The sequence below is a fragment of the Budorcas taxicolor genome, chromosome 19 (genome assembly GCF_023091745.1).
Source record: "Budorcas taxicolor isolate Tak-1 chromosome 19, Takin1.1, whole genome shotgun sequence".
Lineage (NCBI taxonomy): Eukaryota > Metazoa > Chordata > Mammalia > Artiodactyla > Bovidae > Budorcas > Budorcas taxicolor.
Genome location: NC_068928.1, coordinates 13,571,953 through 13,592,928, shown reverse-complemented (window position 1 = coordinate 13,592,928; position 20,976 = coordinate 13,571,953). Strand labels below are relative to the sequence as shown.

Genomic DNA, 20,976 nt, shown 5'->3' with positions numbered 1-20,976 from the left:
TCTGAGCATAGTTCCATGTGCTATACAGGAGGTTCTTGTTGGTTATCCATTTTAAGTATAGCAATGTGTACACGTCCATCCCAAACTTCCTAACTATCCCTTCCTCCTGTCCTTCCCCCTGGTGACCGTAAGTCTGTTCTCTAAGTCTGTGAGCCTGTTTCTGGTTTGTAAATAAGTTCATTTGTTTCATTTCGTTTTAGATTCCACCTATAAGGGATGTCATGTGACATGATATTTCCCTTTCTCTGTCTGACTTAATTCACTCAGGATGACAATCTCTAGGTCCATCCACGTTGCTGCAAACCAATAGCTTTTTAAATGCAGAAGTGAAAATGAAAACAGAATCTTGGAGCCAAATGGGACTCCCAGAGCTCCAGAGCCTGACAGGTGTTTATTTATTAATATGTGTAACTCTGCATGGAGGATTGTTTTATATTAGAAATATACTTTTGATTATACCATGTTTCACAGACAGAGGATTAGTATCCCAAAATACAGCCAGAAATACAGGACTTCTGCGACTCAATTAAAAAACATCAGCACAACAGAAGAAAAGGGAGAGGCTATAAGCAAGCAAGAGAAAACCTGAGGGCAAGTAAATGTATAGAAAGATGCTCAACCTCACCGTTAAGCAGACAAATGCACATAGGAGCAATAATAAGAGATTACGGTCATCGACTGGCAAAAAGTTTTAAGTCTGAGATTTCCAAATTAGGGAGGAGGTGGAACTAACTCTCACATCCATACATGACTACTAGAAAAATCATAGCTTTGACTATATGGTTCTTTGTCAGCAAAGTGATGTCTCTGCTTTTTAACATGCTAAGTTTGTCATAGCTTTTCTTCCAAGAAGCAAGCGGCTTTTAAAATTTCATGGCTGGAGTCACCCTCCGCAGTCATTTTGGAGCCCAGGAAAGTAAAATCTGTCACTGTTTCTGCTTTTTCCCCTCTGTTTGCATTGAAGTGATGGGACTGGATGCTGTGATCTTAGTTTTTTGAATGTTCAGTTTTAAGCCAGATTTTTCACTCCCCTCTTTCACCCTCATCAAGAGGCTCTTTAGATCCTCTTCACTTTCTGCCTTTAGAGTGGTATTATTTGCATATCTGAGGTTGTATAATCATTTATACACACTGCTTTTTTCAGAGGATGACATTAGCAACTTTAACCACTGGATGGCGCAAATTCATAAGAGTCTGGTGAAAGTGTGTGTGTGTTGTGTTAGTCGCTCAGTCATGTCGAACTCTGTGACCCCATGGACTGAAGCTCACCAGCCTCCTCTGTCCATAGAATTCTCCAGGCAAGAATACTGGCGTGGGTAGTACAGACCAAGGTGCAGCAGGTAAAAGAGGGTCAGCCTGTGAAAAGTCTTCTGGAGACTGAAACTCATGTACTATAGACACGAAATCAAATTCCCTACCATTGCAGATTAAGAGACATTTTTAATATTGGATGACGCAGAAAAAGGGAAAGGAAGAAGAAAAGTGTTGGAAGAAGAAGCAGGAAAAGAAAGATAAAGAGACAAAGGAGCATTGAGATAAAAGACTGTGAGTCTAGGAACTTTCCTGGTATTCTGATGACTAAGACTCCATGCTCCCAGTACAGGGGACCCAGGTTCAATCCCTGGTCAGGGAATTAGATCCCACATGCTGAAACTAAGAGTTCACATGCCACAACTAAAGATCCCGTGTGCTGTAACTAAGACCCAGCACAGCCAAATAAATAAGTGAAAATAAATATTTCTAAGAACATATATATATATATATATATATATATTTTTTTTTTTTTTTTTTTAAAGATTGTAAGTCTAGAGAGATGGATTCAAGTGTTAAACCAACAATTGCAGGTTGGGCCCTCATTGGTTTGCATCCACCTGGTGACCAATAGCAACTTTGATGTAAAAGTAAAGGTTACCTCATTTTATTCTATTAATAAAAAGTCAGTTATGCTACCCTCAGCTATCCATTTAGTGGTGTGGCATTGTCAACAATTTCTTTGAATGTGTACTATGATCATGGTGCTTTGTTAATAAGCACCAGGTAATACAGAGACATACAAGTTAACACGAGGTTTCCCAGGTGGCTCAGTGGTAAAGAATCCTCCTGGCAATGGAGGAGATGTGGGTTCGATCCCTGGGTTGAGAAGATTCCCCTGGAGAAGGAAATGGCTACCCACTCCAGTATTCTTTCCTGGGAAATCCCATGGGCAGAGAAGCCTGGCAGGATACAGTGCTTAGGGTTGCAGAAGAGTCAGACACGACTTAGTGACTAACAGCAACAAGTTAATACAAACACAACAGGCTTCAAACAGAAGAAGTAGGAAGTATGTATCAAAGGATAAAGAGCAGCCCCGCAGCATGATGGCCGTGGTGTGAACTCGGAAAGGAATCCTCTCTGAGAATGCAGGGGAAGGGCGGAGGCGGGAGAGGAGTTTCGGGGAGGAAGGGGAGGAGGAACCATAAAACCATCAACCTGAACAGGTCAAAACGAAGGGTTTCTGGCTCTGGCGGTTCAGTGGTTAACACTCAGCGCTTCCCCTGCAGGGGGCATGGTTCCATACCTGGTTGGGGACCCATCCACCTGGTGTGGCCAAGAAAAAAGCTGTATATATTAATCGCAACTCTTCCTTAGAAAATGGCTAGTTTTGTAGATTTTTTTTTTAAAGCAGATTATTTTGGGGGCACCACGCTGTGCAGCATGTGGGATCTTAGTTCCCCAGCCAGGGGTTGAGCCCATGCCCCTTACAGTGGCATCTCAGAGTCTTAACCACTGAACCACCAGGGAAGTCCTGGAAAATAGCTAGTTTGGGGCATGATGTAAGAAAAGTGCTTTAGATCAGAATCTACTGGACTGTGCTTAAGAAGTTTCCAAAATAAGAGGAAGGACTTGGGATGGGGGGAAATGTACAGGGCTAGAACCCCGCTATGTCCCTCTCTGATTAGTAACCCCTTGCACTAGCCTAGGGGTGCAGAGAAGGAGGGGTGCTAGTGGCCTGCTCAGGCCTATCAGAGGCCCAAAGATTCCTAGGTCACTGATTTTTGTAATCACAGATATATCTTTATAAATGAAAAAATGGAAAAACCAAGGTATACAATTGTATATTTTAAGTGCTTATTTGAATAAAGTCATGCACACGTGCAGAAATACAGCTATTTACTTAACGTCCTTTAGCAGTGGCAGCAAAAGTTAAATTGGAGATGTCTGTAAATGTGTTTTCTCTACCCGAAGCAACTGCCATCATTAGGCCTATCAAAAAGTACTGAGGGATTTCCCCAGTGGTCTAGTGGCTGACTCTGCATTCCCAATGCAAGGGGCCCAGGTTTCATCCCCAGTCAGGGAACTAGATTCCACATGCCACAGCTAAAGAGGCCACATGCCTCAACTAAGACCCAGCATAGCCAAAAAGTAAAAACAAAAAAAAATTGGGATGACTCAGATTCTTAAAAAAGGTAGAATGACTTTAAGGCCTGTCTAGCCTATGACTTGAGAAAAACACAGCTTAATACTTGTGCTAACTGAAAATATGGTAGTAATAGTCACTTCCAGAGGAGTAATTAGCTCCCCATAGAAATGGCATTTTATCAGGTTGACTTTGTAGCTAAGCCTGTCATGGTGACAGGAAGAATTGTGCCCCGCTGTGAAGCGATCTGCAGAATACAGGTCGCATCCCAAGGTCCGCCTGGGCATTCTCCCTTCCCTTCCTCTCTCTCCCCTATCTTTTGGTTTTCAAAGATCCCCAGTGGTTAAGAGAATAGGAGATTGAAAATTGGTAACTGATTAGGCAGTCAGAAAATCCTCAGAGGGACCTTTCTTTGTCTGGGGAAACAAGTCCCCAGAGCAGTGTAAACAATTTTGATTCCATTGGTGAATCTCTATAAAGAAAAGTCACTATACACGTTGCCTACATTATATTCTGGCAGAAGAGCTAATGAGTATAAATAGACTTTGCTGCAAGTTTTATTGCCTGTTTCTGGATGAAAGCACTTTCTCTGGTGGATAAGCCTGGGAAGGTGGAGATGACTGTAGGCATCAGTCCTTGAGCAAAAGCATGAAGTATGGAAAGCTTTTGATCATCCTCCCCAGTGGTCTTGGGAAGGAGCAGGCTTCTTCTCCTCTGCCACACCCCTGCCGCTATTTCCTCGTTAGACTGAGCCACAGATGGCAGGATAAACTGGAGGTGATGTTGTGCGCCAGTGGAGGGCAATGCTCCTCTATTCCAGGGCCAGCCCCTGTGCCCTATCCTCTCCACCCAGCGTGTTTTCAGAGAATGCTCTGTGGAACGTTAGGGCACCCGCAGGATCTCTGGGCTTCCCCCGATGGCTCAGTGGTAAATAATCTGCCTGCAGTGCTGGAGACACGGGGCAGTGCGGGTTCAACCCTGGGTTGGGAAGATCCTCTGGAGGAGAAAATGTATTTCTTCCAGTATTCTTTTTTTATTTTTCGCTCCAGAATTCGTGCCTGGAGAATCCCCATGGACAGAGGAGCCTGGCGGGCTACAATCCAAAGGGTCACAAAGAATCCGACATGACTGAGCACACAAGCACAGGATCTCTAGGGCTTCCTTGAAAGCTAGCGTCTTCCATGCTTGGTTCCATCTCTTCAAGGCTCAGCTTGAGTATCAGATTGAGAGAGTCATTTCCTAGGCAGGTTGATAAGTCTAGGGGTCCCCAAGGAGCGAGGGGTCTGGAATTCTCAAGGAGGAAGAAAGCACAAACTATTTTTTCCCTCTACATTCCTTAGGATTATATAACAATAATGTATCCTGCCTGAGGACAGTCTCTGGATTAAACCTTCTGGCTAATTCTGTTATCTTAAAATGTAAATTATGGGAGTGAAAGTGAAAGTGAAGTCGCTCAGTCATGTCTGACTCTTTGCAACCCCATGGACTGTAGACTATCAGGCTCCTCTGTCCATGGAATTTTCCAGGTAAGAGTGCTGGAGTGGGTTGCCATTTCCTCCTCCAGGGTATCTTCCGGACCCAGGGATCAAACCCAGGTCTCCCACATTGCAGGCAGATGCTTTACCATCTGAGCCACCAGGGATTTACAACTTCCAGACATTGTTTGAATTCATTGGAGAGTATATAACTCCATTGCTAACACTAGCAAGCGTCTTTTTACCCCCTTCTGATGTCTATGTCAGAAGCTTTCTCTATCTCCTTTATACTTTAATAAAACTTTATCACACAGTTTACTTAGGTGCAGGTACATTTCACCAAAATGAAATGGAATGGTTTCAGACTCTTGAAAAGAAGCAGGACAAAAAAACAAATAGTAGGGGACCTCCCTGGTGGTCCGTGGTTGACTCCATGCTTCCACTGCTGGGTGCACGGGTTCAATCTCTGGTTGGGGAACTAAGATCCCACACACTGCACAGTGTAGCCAAAAAATAAAACTCAAAAAATCATTAAAAAAAATAGTAAAATAAAAGGAAAAAAAAGGGAAAAGAAGCAGGACAACACCCTTCTTATCCCTTCTGCCAGTCCTCTTTTCACCTAAACTCTGTTTTAAGGTCAGCTGTCTCATTCCATCATAAAAAAAGCATTTCCCAAAATGCAGTTTTTAGAGCATGAATTTGAGTTTTGTAATTTTGAATTTGTAAGATTAGTCTTTGCAAAAATTCATTGTTAGGTAATACACAGTTGTCTTAACATTGAAAGTATCGATATGTTAGGTGACAGTTTTTCAGAAAAATCTCTTGAATAAAACAATTTTTAATGGTAAAGTAAATAAATTCTTTGCCATACAAAATAGATCATTTATGTTGCGTTTTCATTGTCAAAACTCATATGCACTGTAACCCACAGTTGTGAGTTTCATGAATAATTAAATTACAATGTATAAGTGAAAATCTAATTTCATAATAAATTCTGTACACTGAGCCTTTTTATCTTGGCTACATTGAGGCACACATGCCCTTTGGCATGGTGCACAGCTTGTCTCAAGTTGTGGCTCGTGGGCTCCAGAGCTCAGGCTCAGTAGTTGCGGTGTAGCGGGCTCTCTGGTTTGGGGACTCAGGCTTAGTTGCCCCGAGGCATGTGGAATCTTAGTTCCTCAACCAAGAATCGAGCCAGCATCCCCTGCATTGGAAGGTGGATTCCTAACCACTGGACCACCAGGGAAGTTCCATATAAACTGAGCCTTTCTTGGACTATCTCTTAGCTGAAGTAAGGGAAAGGAAGATACAACAGGTAAGAAATACAATAAATGTGCATTAAGTCTTTCTCTTTTTTTCAAATCAGCCTTTTCACTTTCTCACTAAGCTCTGAGTGAGGTCAGGCTTGACTCTGAGCCATGCCTCTGTGAGAAAGAACATCATAATTGTGTTGCTCTGGATTGCTTGTGAATGTCTGCAGCTCACTGTGATGGTAGAGTATAATTCTGCATTATCAAGAGATCTTGTCTGGGTCCTTTGTATGCCCTTGGGGATGAGTCACAAGGAGGCCCTTTGGAATGCTCAGGGTCATGTTCCCTTCCCCAGTGTGTGGAGAGTTGGGGCAGAGGTTTAAAGCTCAGTGAATGCCGAGTTTTCCCAGGAGGAAAACAGGAGCCCCACCCTCAGCTGGCTGAGAGCCAGTTCAAGAGGTCAGCTGAGAGTCAGTGTGCCATACCGAGGGCTGCTTTGCTCAGTTCCTCGGAGACTGTGTTTAAACCTTTTGTCAAAGAGAGTGATGTGTCCATTCATATAGCACTTAGAGGGAAGACCTTTGTTTTCATTTGATGAGATGAAAAAAATATCCATTTTTCGTTTGAGTTCCAAGTGAATTTCAAAGGCTTGTGGCTGAGTCAGTAGTAAAGATATTAGAGTAACTCTGACTATAAGTCCAGGCTTTCTCCTCACTGACCTGGCATTACTATCTGATCGTAATGTTCCTGCTGAAGATACGAGGGTAAAATTAGCAAGAATCTGCCCATATTGATTAATAGTAGGGAGAAGACAGTGTGCTATCCTTCTTCCAATGTGTGAGGCAGAGCAGAACTTTTCAGAAGTATGTCTGGTGGACCACGGTGATCTCTACAGCTTTCTTGGGACTTGATGAATTGGGAGCATCTTGTCCAACCTGTGGATTGAAAGCAAATATGAAAAATAAAGGACACAAATAGGTATTTCTTTATGGACCAATAAAGAGATGGCTTAGTACAGAACCCCATAAAATTCCAAGGACACATCATTTTGCCTCTTTGTTCCCCATTAATCTTAGGAAAAGTTATTGTGCTTACACTGAGAAAGTATCAGCAAGGTGCACTTTTGTATGAGGAGCTAGTTTGTTGGAACCTATAACCTCCTAGCAAACAGCCCAGCCACCCTTTGCTTGATCTATTTGCCTTGAGTGGAAAGGACCCTGGATGTGCAGCTATTTTGAATCCCAGATGCACAGGAATTCGACTTCATTCCTGGAATCCAGCCTGAACAATCTCACTGTGTTTGAGAAGGGGCAGAGACCTGAGTCAAAATGACTAAACCACCGCTACAGAGATCTGGGGCAATGGAGACCCAGATATTTATTTTTTCATAATTAAAACTATTTATTTTTATTATTTAATTTGTTTTAAAATTTATTTTTGGCCGCACTGGGTCTTCATTGCTGTGCATGGACTTTTCCTAGCTGCCGTGCACAGGCTTCTCTTGTTGTGGAGCACGGGTCCTAGAGCACGGGCTCAGTAGCTGTGCACAGGTTTAGTTGCCCCGTGGCAAGTGGAAATTTCCTGGACCAAGGATTGAACCCGTGCCCCTGCACCGGCAGGTGGATTCTTTACCACTAGACCACCAGGGAAGTCCATGGACCAAATATTTTTTACTAATCCCATCACAGTCTCATTATACCCGATCCATTCCCCGTCTGATTTTGTATGTATTTTCTAAATTCTTAACTGTCGTAGAACATAGACTGTAAACCTCTTGAACAGAGGGAACTTGGCACATAGAAGCTTTTTAGTAAAACTTTGTGGAAGAGGTGAATAAGCTAATAAATTGAATACAGGAATTAATTTTAGTTCTGAATTTAGTTCTGTTTCTCATAGCTGTGTGACCATGGGAAAGTCACATAACTTCTCTGAGCATTAGTTTAAGTATCAATAAGATGTAGATACCCATCCTAGCTACCTCTCAGGACTTTTATGAGGTTCAAATGAGGCAGTGTGTAAAAAACTGCTTTTTTTAAATGGATTCATTCATTATTTAATAAGTTTATTTTGTTCATCGGGGAAATTCAATCAGAGTTGATGTTACATGGTTACTTTTAACTCTGGACTAGACTTTTTAGTCCTCTTCAGGCCTGTTTCTTTCAATGTTCAGTAGAAATAATAATGTAGATGGGATTATAGAACTAAAAATACACCAGACTGTAGAATTATACTAATTCCAAGGGCACATCATCTAATATTAGCAGAAACAGGATTATAGAAAATGGTAAAAATGACAAATATGTCATCATTCGTTACCTAAAGTACTGTGAAAGAAAGATTCTGATGCCATGCCTGGGTGGAAAGAGTGCCACGCTTGATTTTTTAAAATTGAGATATAATTTTCATGTAACGTTGTGTACCTTTAAGGTGTGCAATGTTTTGATTTGATGCATTGATAAATGGCAGCGTGACTACCACAGTAGCTTTAGCTCACGCTCCATTACATCATGTAATTATCATTTCTTTTTTGTGGTGGGAATGTGTAAGGTCTAGTTTGTTAGCAGTTTTGAAGTATGTAATACAATATTGGGACTGGAATCACAGTGCTGTGCATTAGACTTCTGGAACATATTCCTCTTCTAATTGTACTCTGGTAGATTATGATTTTTTAAGTATTTCTTTTAAAATTATTTTATTACTGTTATTGTTATTTTATTTATTTTTTGGTTGTGCTGCGTGGCATGTTGGGTCTTAGTTCCTTGACCAGGGATCAAACTCACGCCCCTCCCCAAATTGGAAGCTCGGACTCCCAACCACTGGGCCACCAGGGAGATCCCTTGATTATTGATATTTTCAGTTAACATGGAATTAAAAGAGTGGTAGCATGTGTCCCATCCTGGACTAGATAACCTTTGAGACTCATTCTCAGTGCTATAATTCTACAAAAACAGCCACCTTCTTTAATGTAAAAAGTATTAGAGACCTCGTCTCTTTGCTTCAGTGTGTTTTTGTAGATGTAGAGAGGGCACCCATCAATTTCTTATATTCAGAAGTTGCATCCAGCCTTTGGAGACATAAACTGTGGGCTCTGTAGCTCTTACAATGTCAGGGACCTTTTTTTTTTTTTAAATAAAAAGAGCGTAAATATACAAAGTACAAAATTGGATACAAGGCCTGTGTGCAGGTCCTATGGATCCTGAATTCGAGCATCATTAATTTCACAGTAAATCTACTTCTACTAAAAAGTCTATCATAAGATTCCTGGTCCCACTCTAGCCACCCTGACTCATTATATCTGATCCCCAGAAGTAGGTCTTTTCAGTAAGTACTCTATTGCATTATAGCAGTATTGTACCTGCCCATTTCCTGACACATAAAGAATTACCCACATTTGCTTCACAACTAAAGCAGCTCCCTGTCTCCTAGAATTTATACATGAACCCCATTTTCTCCAGGCAGATGACAGTAGCGGTACAGAAAACACTTTCCTCTTTGGGCTGAGTGTCAGGCTGGGGTTCAGCTGTCCCAGGTTGCTGGTCTTCCTTCCTTGTCCTTCTCCACAACCGCTGGCACTGGCATAGCTCTCTGACTCGTTGACATCGACTCTGAAGGGGAAAAATGACTGGCATTAACTTCAGGTGGCTGGTATGCATCTAATTATCTTCCAAACCTCACGTCAGACGATTTGAAGAAAATCGTCTCTCTCTTTCGACCGAGGATCAAATCCAGCCCCTGGCCGTGAAAGTGCAGAGTCCTAACCATTAGACCACCAGAGAATTACCAACAATCACCCCTTCTAAAGAAAAGCAAATATTCATTCCTATTGGCTGTATCCTCTCTAGAGAACGTCCAAGTACCGCAGAGGAAGGGAACTCGCATTTAGTAAGCACCTCCTATATCCCAGGGGGCTTCCCAGGTAGCTCAGGTAAAGAATCCGCCTGCCCAGCAGGAGACTCAGGTTCAGTCCCTGGGTTGGGAAGATCCCCTGGAGAAGGACAAGACAAGCCGCTCCAGTATTCTTGCCTGGAGAATTCCATGGACAGAGGAGCCTGGTGGGCTACAGTCCATAGGGTCGCAAAAGAGTCAGACACGAGTTAGCGGCTAAACAGCAACCTATATGCCAGAAACCTTTCTCCCAGAATCTCACTGAAACTTCTTAACCACCATAAGAGGCAAATATCGTTAGTCCCATTTTAAAGATGAGGCAACTGAGGTTGGAGAAGGTAAACAGCTTTCTCCAAGCCACTCAGCTGGTGAGTGTTGAGTGGCAGCTATGTCCACACTCCAGAGTCTGTGCTTTTCTCATTAGGCCCGCCTGCCTCCGGGACAGAAGGAGGTCTGTATCGATCAAGTCCAAGGACCCAGTACATCAGCAAACTCACAGGGCACGGGACTTCAAAAATGACGAACACGGTAATGGCGATTCCACTGCCAAACAAGGTGACTGCAATCAGAACCTTGACCACGATGCTCCATTTCTTCCTCTTCTCTAGGTTCTCATCTGTGTCTAAGAGGACAGAGAGGAGTGGACAGGGAGAAGTGAGAACTGAAGAGAGGGAAGACATTGACCCTTTGACTTGCAGGACTCCTGGTTCACGAGACCAAGAGGGGCCCCGCCTGATTCAGAGGCAGAAACTGAATTTCCAGTTCAGACTCAGAGTCAGGAGTTGGGTAGGCATCATCACCTCTGCCCTCACCTCCTTTGCAGTGTCTTCCCAGAGTCACCTTTACTAGGATTTGGAATTTTTCCATGATCAAGTAGGACTGATTCTTTTTTAAGTTTTTCAGTTGAAAGATAATTGCTTTACAAATGTTGTGTTAGGTTCTGCTGTGCAACAACATGAATCAGCTATACACACACACACACACACATCCCCACCCTCTTTTACCTCCCTCCCACCCCCCCCACCCCACCTCTCTAGGTCGTCACAGAGCACCAGGCTGAGCTCGCTGTGTTATACGGCAGCTTCCCACTAGGTGTCAGTTTTATACATGGTAATGTATATATGTCAATGCTACGCCCCTAGTTCATCCCCCCCCTCCTTCCTCTGCTGTGTCCACAAGTCCATTCTGTGTCTCTATTCCTGCCCTGCAAGCAGGTTCATCAGTACCATTTTTCTAGATTCCATAATATTTGCATTAATATACGACATTTGTTTTTCTCTTTCTGACTTGCTCCACTCTGTGTAACAGGTCTAGGTTCATCCGCCTCACTACAACTGACTCTGCTTCCTTCCTTTTTACGGCTGAGTAATATTCCATTGGATATATATACTACAACTTCTTTATTTCCATTCATCCGTTGAGGGACATCTAGGTTGCTTCCATGCCCTAGCTATTGTAAATAGTGCTGCTATGAACATTGAGGTACCTGTGTCTTTTTGAATTATGGTTTATCACGGTATGTGCCCAGTAGTGAGCTTGCTGGGAGGATTGATTCTTGCACTGCTTTCATGGGAAGCAAAGCTACACAAGGGAGTCTGTCTCTAGCAGCCCTCTCAGGATCTCTGCCCTTGTACCCTAACACACATACCACATGGGATTAGCAAATCAACTTTTCTATGTTCCTTTCAATTTAGTGGGGCATAGTAGGAATAGGGGGCTTCCCTGATAGCTCAGTTGGTAAAGAGACCCAAGTTGCAATGCAGGAGACCCCAGTGCTGTTCCTGGGTTGGGAAGATCCCCTGGAGAAGGGATAGGCGACCTACTCCAGTATTCTGGCCTAGAGAATTCCATGGACTGTATAGTCCATGGGGTCACAAAGATTGGGACGCGACTGAGTGACTTTCAGTAAATTGCCATCGTTTTGGGGTCATAAGCCAAATTTGGGGCCAAATAGCTCATAAGCATCTTGTTATTATTAATCTCATATTTACATTTCTCCTGTTGGAACTGGGAAATAACCCAGCTGGAATCCTACAGAATTTGAGGTCAATTTAGGGAGGGCTATTGGTTAAAACAACGCAGATAAAAACATGCTTCTTAGTTGCTGTCATCACTGTAATGATTGATTAGAGTTTAAACATTGTCTCTCTGTTCACACGTTGAATCTTACCCCACCACACCAAAACCCTGTATGTTGTCACCAAATCTGGCAACAAGGTGAGCTCACTTGTGTGGAGGTGAAGGATTATTAAAAGTATCAAACTACAGACATTTCTGGGACCTTCTTTACAGAGAAGCTGATTTTTTTTTTTTCCATAAGAAATGGAGTGATGTTCTCATGCAAACTGTATGTAGCTTCTCTACTTCCAGGAAAATTCTAGGAGACCCAGGCTCGTGCTGGGGCTGAGAATTTTTCTGTCTGTTCTTGTCTCACCTCTACACATTCTGTACCTTGATTCAGAGGACTAGAAAAACCATCAATCGTTGTAGTTTTCTCTCCTTTTTTCCCAGGAGTTTTGGAGGTAGTAGTGGAGGGATAAGTCTCTGATGAAGCCCCCATCACTGGATAGACCTTACATTGAGAGACCCCAGGTAAAAAAGCTGTAAAACAAGAACGAAACAATGAAGGGACAACTGAGAAACCTTTATCCTGCCTTTGGTTTCGCCCGACAAAACCCTGAGTTTACCCGGCTGATATAAAACTTCTAACTGTGCCTCTGTTGATCCATCCATAGGTTTAAGGCGTGGGCCTTGATAACATGAAAGAATGAGTGAGGATATAGTAATAAGAGGTATGGATTAAGTCCCCTGCTGCTTTTATCCTATAATGTAGGATCAGAATGAAGGAGTGGACCATGTTTTCTTGGCTTATCACTCATACAGCCGTAATAATAATAAGGATGGGAAGGTATAGCACTGTTGAAAGTCCCTTCTTTAAAAAAGATGGCTTCAAAGTCCAAGGAAGAACTGAAGTAGTATAGTTTGTGGCAGGTCTGTCTAGTGAGTGAAGTCTAAGTCAATGACTTTGAAAGAGAATCGGAGAAAGAGGAGGAACTGGAAGAAGGGGAGACCACTCAGCTTCACGCACCCCTCAACTTCATTCTTTTAGCATATATTTAAAAATGAAGATCTAGAGACTTCCCTGGTGGTCCAGTGGTTCAGAATCCATCTTGCAATACAGGGGGATGTGGGTTTGATCCCTGGTTGGGAAACTAAGATCCCACGTGCTGCACAGCCACTAAGCCCATTCGGGTGCGACGAGAGTCCAGGCGCCATGATGTGATGAAGATCTTGAGTGCTGGAACTAAGACCTGGTACAGCCAAATCAATAACCATTAAACAAATGAAGATCTAGCTGTGCCAGGGTCTGCTTCCATACTGTGGACATAGCAGCTGAACACACTCCAGCATGGGAGCTAGCAAAGGGGACGGAGGGCCAAGGGAGGACATGGCGAGGCAGAGGACAGTAAGTATAGCGAGTCCTCTGTTGTTGGTTAGAAGGGGATGCGTGCTCTGGAAAGAAACAAAGTGGAGCGCAGCATGGGGGGGGGGGGTGCAGGTGGGCAGTGGTTGGGCAACCTACAGGAGTTTCATTGAGAAGATGAGGACTGAACAAAGATGTGAAGGAGGTGAGAGGACTAGCCACACAGATGCCGGGAAACTTGGAAACAGCCCAGGCCAGAGTGTGTCCTGTTTTAGAGGAAGAGCGCGTAAGCCCGTGAGACTGGAGTGGAATGAGCACGGTGACAGTCGTAGGGGATGAAGGAGCTTCTGAAGCAAATGGATTCCCGTCACTGGACCTTGCAGGCCAGCTTGAGGACTTCAGTTTTCGTTCTGCTTGGAATGGTGATCCATTGCAAGTCTTTTTGCAGAGAAGTGACCGGATGGATGGCTTTGGTTTTAAAGAATCAGTGGGCTGCTGAGTTGGAAATGGACAGTAGAGAGGCACCTGATAGAGGCAGAGCAATCTGCTGAGAGGCTTTTGCAGAATCCAAGTGAGAGATGGCAGTGACTCAGACAGCCGTGGAAAAGACAGAATGCGGATGGGTGCTGGCTGTGGGCTGGAGCCACCTTCACATGCCTCCAGAATTGATCTAACCCAATCCAGACAGTGGTTCCTGTTCTATTTTTAATGGTCTCCTGCCATTGCCTATGAAATTAAGGTCTGTACGTCCTAGTTGACTTTTCTGAACTACTCTCCCAGGTCTTGAGTCGATGCGAAAATGACAGTTCTTTACTTCAGAGACCAGTGGGTACAGTACCAGGTACTGTACATGAATTGCAGGGGAATTAGTCCTATTATTATTTAATCGGGAAGACTGTTGGCAAAGATAAGCAGAGACAAAGAGCCAACAGGCTCCAAAGGCAAAACGAGAGAATTGCATAGAATTTTTTTCCATCATAGTGGCAGTCAGTTCTGTAAAGTGATAACTGATGTGTTTCTGGGTCAAATGAGATGAAGGTAAATAAATCTCACTTTGGACAAGTAACAGAAGTTCTCTGAGTTTTCGTTTCCTTATCTGCGGGATGGTTATAGCAAAAATAATTCTTGGTCTATGTCACAGGAGTGATGTGAAGATAGGTAACAAAAACGAGAAAGCAGGTGTGAAAAATACCTTTCAAACTGAGTGATGTTATGATTGAAAGAGGAGGAAAGGGGAATTCCCTGGCTGTCCAGTGACTAGGGTTGTGCGCTTTCATTGCTGAGGGCCCAGGGTTCGATCCCAGGTCAGGGAACTACAATCCCACAAGCAGTGTAGTGTGGCCAAAACATAAATAAATAAACAAACAACATTTAAAAGCAGAGAGAGGAGGCAAAACCTAGAGATCCTCTCTCTGCATAGAAGAACTGTGCCCACTAGCCACAGGGATCATGGCATTTCAGTGTGGCTTTTCTTCTACCTCCTGGGAGACACTGTTTCAAAACGTACTTAAGCGGCTTCATTGGTCAGTGTATTTCCAGTTCTTCCCAGCTTGTGAATTAATGTCCAGGACTTCCCTATCCCTAGCGGCCCAGTGGTTAAGAATCCACCTTCCAACGAAGGGGACAAGGATTCAATCCTTGGTCCGGGAAGATTCCACAGGCCGCAGGGTGTAACTAACCCCTTGCACCGCAACTACTGAGCCTGCACTCTAGAGCCTGTGCCGCAACAGAAGAAGGTGCTGTAATGAGAAGCCCACACACAGCAGTGGGAGAGCAGCCCCCGCTCACTGCAACTAGAAAAAGACGGCAAGCAGCAACAAAAAAACAGCGCAGCCAAAAATAAACACACAAACAGAGTGCTAAGTTAATGTCATCCCTGTTGGCATCTCCTCTCTTTCAGGCCTGCTCTGCTAGGTAACTGGGTATTAAGGTGGAGCATGTTTGTAAGCACAAAACACTCCATTCCCAGCGCTGATGGAATCGCAACATTAGCTTTTCCTTGGTTAAGGATATTGGAGCAAGAATTCCCTCACTTCTAAAGAAGCTCTGTAAAAATCCAAATTGATGAAATGGATAACTTAGGAGATGACGCTTTCCTTTATTACAAAATAATTTGTTTTAAATAAGAAGCATTAGGTACATTATATTTAAATGGAAATCTTAGAGATTATTCTGCAATAATATTAACAGCTTGAAAAGGCTATTTAAGAGGCCTTGCATATTGCTGTGGGACTTACATACCTAGAAATTAGACCATCTAGTCAAATCTCTCATTTGTAGCTATGGAAACTGAACACTGGAGAAATTAAGTAATTTGTCAAAGGTGATAATATCAGAATAAACACTTGTTTGATGTCACTTCTCTTGTATCCCACAGTGTTACATGGGGTGAACAGACGGCAGGAATCATTTAATACGAATCAAATGCCAAAGAGCTTAATCCATGCCCTAAAATTACATTTAAAAGATTAACGTAGATTTGCCTAAAGAAGAGGCTAATCCATGTCCTTGAGGCTTTAGCTCCACTTAGGGGGCTTCTCTGGTGGCTCAGATGGTAAAGAATCTGCAACGAAGGAGACCCAGGTTCAGTCCCTGGGTTGGGAAGATCCCTTGGAGAAGAAAATGGCAACCCAGTCCAGCGTTCTTGCCTGCAGAATTCCATGGACAGAGGAACCTGGCAGCTATAGCCCATGGGTCACAAAGAGTCAGACACAACCAAGTGACTTAACACTTTCACTTTCAAGCTCCACCTGCCTCCAAGGATGTCAGTTAAAAGTGAGTGCCTACCTCCATCTCAACTTCCGATCTCACCTTTGCCTGTCACAAGGAATCCAGCCTGAACCTTGGATGCGGGGGTTAGGTGACAGCTTGGGGGGGCTGTGCTGTTTCTGCAGGAGACAGTCATGACTCTCAGGTTCTTCAGAATGTGCTTGACCTTTTGCCTTTTTTCTGAATGTACAAGGTTAACTTTCACTTTGCTCCCAGAACCAAGACACTGCAAGGTAGCCACGGTCTGGTTTTGAATGAACGTGGGCCTTTTGGCTTTGGCCTGAGCATCTGAAAAGAGAAAAACGAGAGAGGAAAATGAAGCCAGTTCTTAATCTGGATGATGCCCCGCCAACCCACTTCCATTCACGGCCCACTGCTGTACTTTCTCCTCTTTTTCCGTCAGGTCTTCCTCAGCATGTGTCTACGGTACTGAATATATAAGCCTGCCTTTCCCCGTTCCCACCACGGGTCCCCTGAAGACAGTGGTGGCTGTAGTCAGTGCAGAGAGATGCTCCTAAATTGTTTTCTCTAACACAGAGAGGCCTGAGATCTGCTTCCTCTTTCTTCATCCCATCTCTTTGATTTATGTTGCTATGCCTTAGTTCGTAAGAGTTTATCTTTTTAAACAGCAGCTGATTATTTATTTATGTGGCAAAGCACATGCGATCTTAGTTCCTCAACCAGAGATTGAACCCACGCCCCCTGCATTGGAAACACGGAGTCTTAACCGCTGGACCACCGGGGAAGTCTCCATAACTGTTAATTTAAAAATGGGTTTTCAGGGACCTCCCCAGTGGTTCAGTGGTCAGGACTCCACACTTCCAATACAAGGGCACAGTTTCCATCCCTGGTTGGGGAACTGACAACCCTGCATGCAGTGTGGCCAGAAAAGAAAAAAAAAAAAGTTTTCCAGAAAGCCTCTTTCTAGAATAGAATGTTTGCGAGCTGGGCTCAGAATGAGGGAGATAAGCATCTTTTGAAGGTAAAAAAGGTCCTGGAGTGGCAAAGTGATTCTTCAGGAAGGGCCCATTGCCTACCTCGAATTAGTTCAGCTCTGATGCTCCTCACATCCTTTGGGAAGAGATCGGGCAGTGGTTCCACTTGGCAGCTGCTATTCCTAAGTTCTGGGGGAGGGGGAAAAAAGGTAAGGTTTGACTGGGTCCTTTCTCTTTGGAATTCTGGGCACTGGAGAGGGAGATAAAAAGAGAATGCAGTTTCTTCTCATAAAACTTGGCGAGATCAGACATTTCCCCAAAAGAACTTTAAGATTTTTTTTTTTTTTTGCTGCACCTTGCAGCATGCGGGTTCCCCAACCAAACTGTGTCCCCCTGCGTTTAAAGTTCAGAGTCTTAACCTCTGGACCACCAGGGAATTCCTAGAACTTTAGGATTTATGCAAGTGGGAGGTAGCGAAGTATAAATAAAACTGAATACCAGTTTATTATCCTTGGGAAAAAAAGATGAGTTAACTAAGTTAATGAAAGATGAACCAACCCATTCCTTCAAACACTGCTTATTATCACTTCCCCTTCCTGTCCCATCTACCTTCTTATATTACAACTTTTGAAAGTTTATTTATTAAGTGTAACATTAGACAAGGTATCTCTCTGGCTTCCCATAGAACCATAGGTCACTGTTATGCTTTTTAGTACATAAATCACAGGGTTCTTCATTTGTTAAATTTGTTGCTGCTGTACCTCATGCTGCTTGGCCTTAGCGCTGATGAGCTAATTTTAGAGATGAACCATTTAGGACACTTTGAAAAATCATATTTTAAATAAACAGTTATCAAAGAGCAGTTGCTGCTGCTGCTGTTTAGTCGCTTCAGTCATGTCCGGGTCTTTGCAACCCCATGAACTATATAGCCCACCAGGCTTCTCTGTCCATGGGATTTCCCAGGGAAGAATACTGGAGTGGGTTGGCATTTCTTTCTCCAGGGGATCTTCCTGACCCAGGGATCAAACCTGAGTCTTCTGCTTTTGCAGGCAGATTATTAATAATCTGAGCCACCAGGGAAGCCCATGAAAGCTGTAAGTGGTACCATTCTATCCTCACATTACCTTTTCTCTCAGCTTTTCCCACCCAAGAGCATCCCCATCTATTAGGACATAATGCTTTAGAAAAGGAAGACATCTGGACGTCCCTGGTGGTCCAGTGGATAAGAATCCACCTGCCAAAGCAGGGGACACAGGGTGATCCAGGAAGCTTCCACACACCGAGCGGCAACTAAGCCCCACAACTGCTGAGCCCACATTCTTGAGCCTGTGAGCCACGACTCCTGACTCATGTGCGGAAGCCCACATGCTCTAGAGCCCGTGCTCGGCAACAAGAGAAGCCACTGCAATGAGAAGCCTGTGCCACCGCAACTAGAGAAAACCCACACACAGCAATGAAGACCCAGTGCAGCCAATGAATACATAAATAATTTTAAAAAGGAAGACATCTGATGAAGGGTAATGAATTTGGGAGTCTTAGTGAAACTGTGACAACACCTTCCAGCAAAGAAAGCTCTCAGTGAAAGAAATTTTAACGTTAGTTACATGAACAAAGCAGAAAAATGCATCACATTCTCTGAAGACTTCCTTCCATGAAACAGACAGCTGTCTTTCTGAGTTGAGTATGTTCTATTTAGAGGCTATCTGGGGGTGACTGGAAAGCCTCATGTGCTGAGTATTGCCTGTATCTTTATCTGACAGAATAGAACCCCAAACATTTTCTAGGATTCTCTTAGGATTTCTCAGGACGGTCGGCTAGAAGAGTACTTACCTCTCTTGGTAGCATCATAGGATGTAATGATTAGGCTGAAAACCAAGATGGTATCCATGTTAGCTTGAGCACATTCTCCTTGTAGAGACTGTATGTGGCTGGTCTGACCCCGCCACTCACAGCCTTGTCTCTAAATGCTTTCACTGCCCTAGAACTGAGTTTGACCCTGGGCGAGTCTGGTTCCACCCTAATTGATCTGCCACATTTTCTCAGGACCCAGGAATAGAGTTTATTGGAGAGAGAACCAAGTTTGCGTGTTAATAATTGATTCAGAATATCTTCACCTGACTTCACTGCTGGTGGAGACATAAGGAACTGTAATTAACTAGAGGCTTCCCCTGGAGAAAGGGCATAAACAGGGCATAAACGGAGGTGATATGCTTGACACGATATGCTTAACCAATACTTGCAGGGAGACACGTAGACATTCGCATGCATGCTCACTGACACGGGCACATAGATTTACACACCAACATAAAGAGGTGCCGAGATTTCTATTAAGGTAAATTATTTCTAGAGTAGCGCAGACAACTAGGACTGATCCAGTGAGTTACACTGAAGAGGGCACTGCACTGGAAATCAACAGAAGTGGGTTCCAGGTGAGCCCCTGCAGTTAAATGTATCAACATGAGAAAGTTGCTTGACTTCTCTGAATTACAGTTTTCTCCTCTGTGAATGGAGCATTCCAACCCAGTCATCTCTAGAATTCATTTACTGTTATACACATAAACTTACCTGAGCACAGATGTACCTGTCTGGTTGTGTACATTTTCACACTTCTGAAAAGTGAAGTGAGCAAATTCCCTGGTGGTCCAGTGGTTAAGAATCTGCCTTCCAATGCAGGGGACACGGGTTCGATCCCTGGTGGGGGAACTCAGATCCCACATGCAATGGGGCAGCTAAGCCTGTACACCTCAACTAGAGAGAAGCCTGTGCACCCCAAGGCAGAACCCATGTGCCACAGCAAAAAGATCCCATGTGGCACAACCAAGACCCAGTGCAGCCAGAAACAAACAAGTAGATATTTCCCAAATAAAAAAGTGAAGTGACTGTAGGTGGACCATATTCATATGACTGTTGGGATGAGAAGTTGTAAGGAAGAGCTAACTGCACTAGGAAAGTGATACTGTGTGCAGTTTGGAAAGGCTTTCCTAAACATAACTGTTGTAGATTTTTCAAAAACTGTATTTTTTTATAAAGAGTACATATCTTGTGTAGGGAGCGTCCCTGGTGGCTCAGATGGTAAAGAATCTGCCTGCAGTGTAGGAGACCCAGGTTCAATCCCTTGGTTGGGAAGATCCCCTGGAGAAGGGAATGACAACCCACTCCATTATTCTTGCCTGGAGAATTCTTTGGACAGAGGAGCCTGGCGGGCTATAGTCCATGGGGTTGCCAAGAGTCAGACAGGGCAGCTACTATCACTTTCAACAGCACAACAGTCCATCTCATGTAATACTTTATAGACCTTGTGGCAACGTAGCTAGGGGGATCATAAAGCAGAAATGAAGATCTGCTCAGACCCTCTGCCCGTGTCCAGAGGCTCTGCAGTTGCTCTGCCCACTGTGAGTGCACTTACTCCATTGGAACCAACATACATTTGACTATGCATAAGTGGGTTCTAGAGGCTGATGCTCTGATGATAGAAAGGGAGCTTGATTCAAGGGACTTTCCTTAAGGGAGTTCATAAGATCTGAGTCAAATCATAATTTAAGTACTGTTCTGTTTCCTGACATTTAAATCCAAGTTGAAATCTGGCTAAATGGAGCATGAAGGAAAATCTTGGTGCGAAAACAGAAAGGACAGAGGTGTCCCTGAAAGACGTGTTTCCTGAAATGTGGAAGAAAGGGAAGAAGCACTGAGCGTGCAGCCGCAGTGCCTTTCAGTTCATTCCTTCATGCCACACATTTTTATTATGTGCCTATTGTGTGCCAGACAGCTTTCCCACAGTGAGCCAGCCAAATCTGCATTCATGTGAAACAATGAGAGGCGGACAACAAACAGTTGGAAATAA

General features: G+C 43.7%; 1 protein-coding gene across 1 annotated transcript; it reads right to left on the bottom strand.

Annotated features, from left to right (window-relative positions):
- Nucleotides 1-6,979: 6,979 nt before the first annotated feature.
- On the bottom strand, nucleotides 6,980-19,023 carry C19H17orf78 (chromosome 19 C17orf78 homolog). Its single transcript, XM_052657756.1, has 7 exons — nucleotides 18,966-19,023; nucleotides 17,238-17,324; nucleotides 16,243-16,488; nucleotides 12,459-12,608; nucleotides 10,505-10,629; nucleotides 9,605-9,727; nucleotides 6,980-7,057 (listed from the first exon to the last, which is right to left on the bottom strand). Exons 1-7 carry the CDS (start codon nucleotides 19,021-19,023, stop codon nucleotides 6,980-6,982), a joined length of 867 nt encoding a protein of 288 aa, XP_052513716.1.
- Between the last annotated feature and the right edge of the window lie 1,953 nt (nucleotides 19,024-20,976).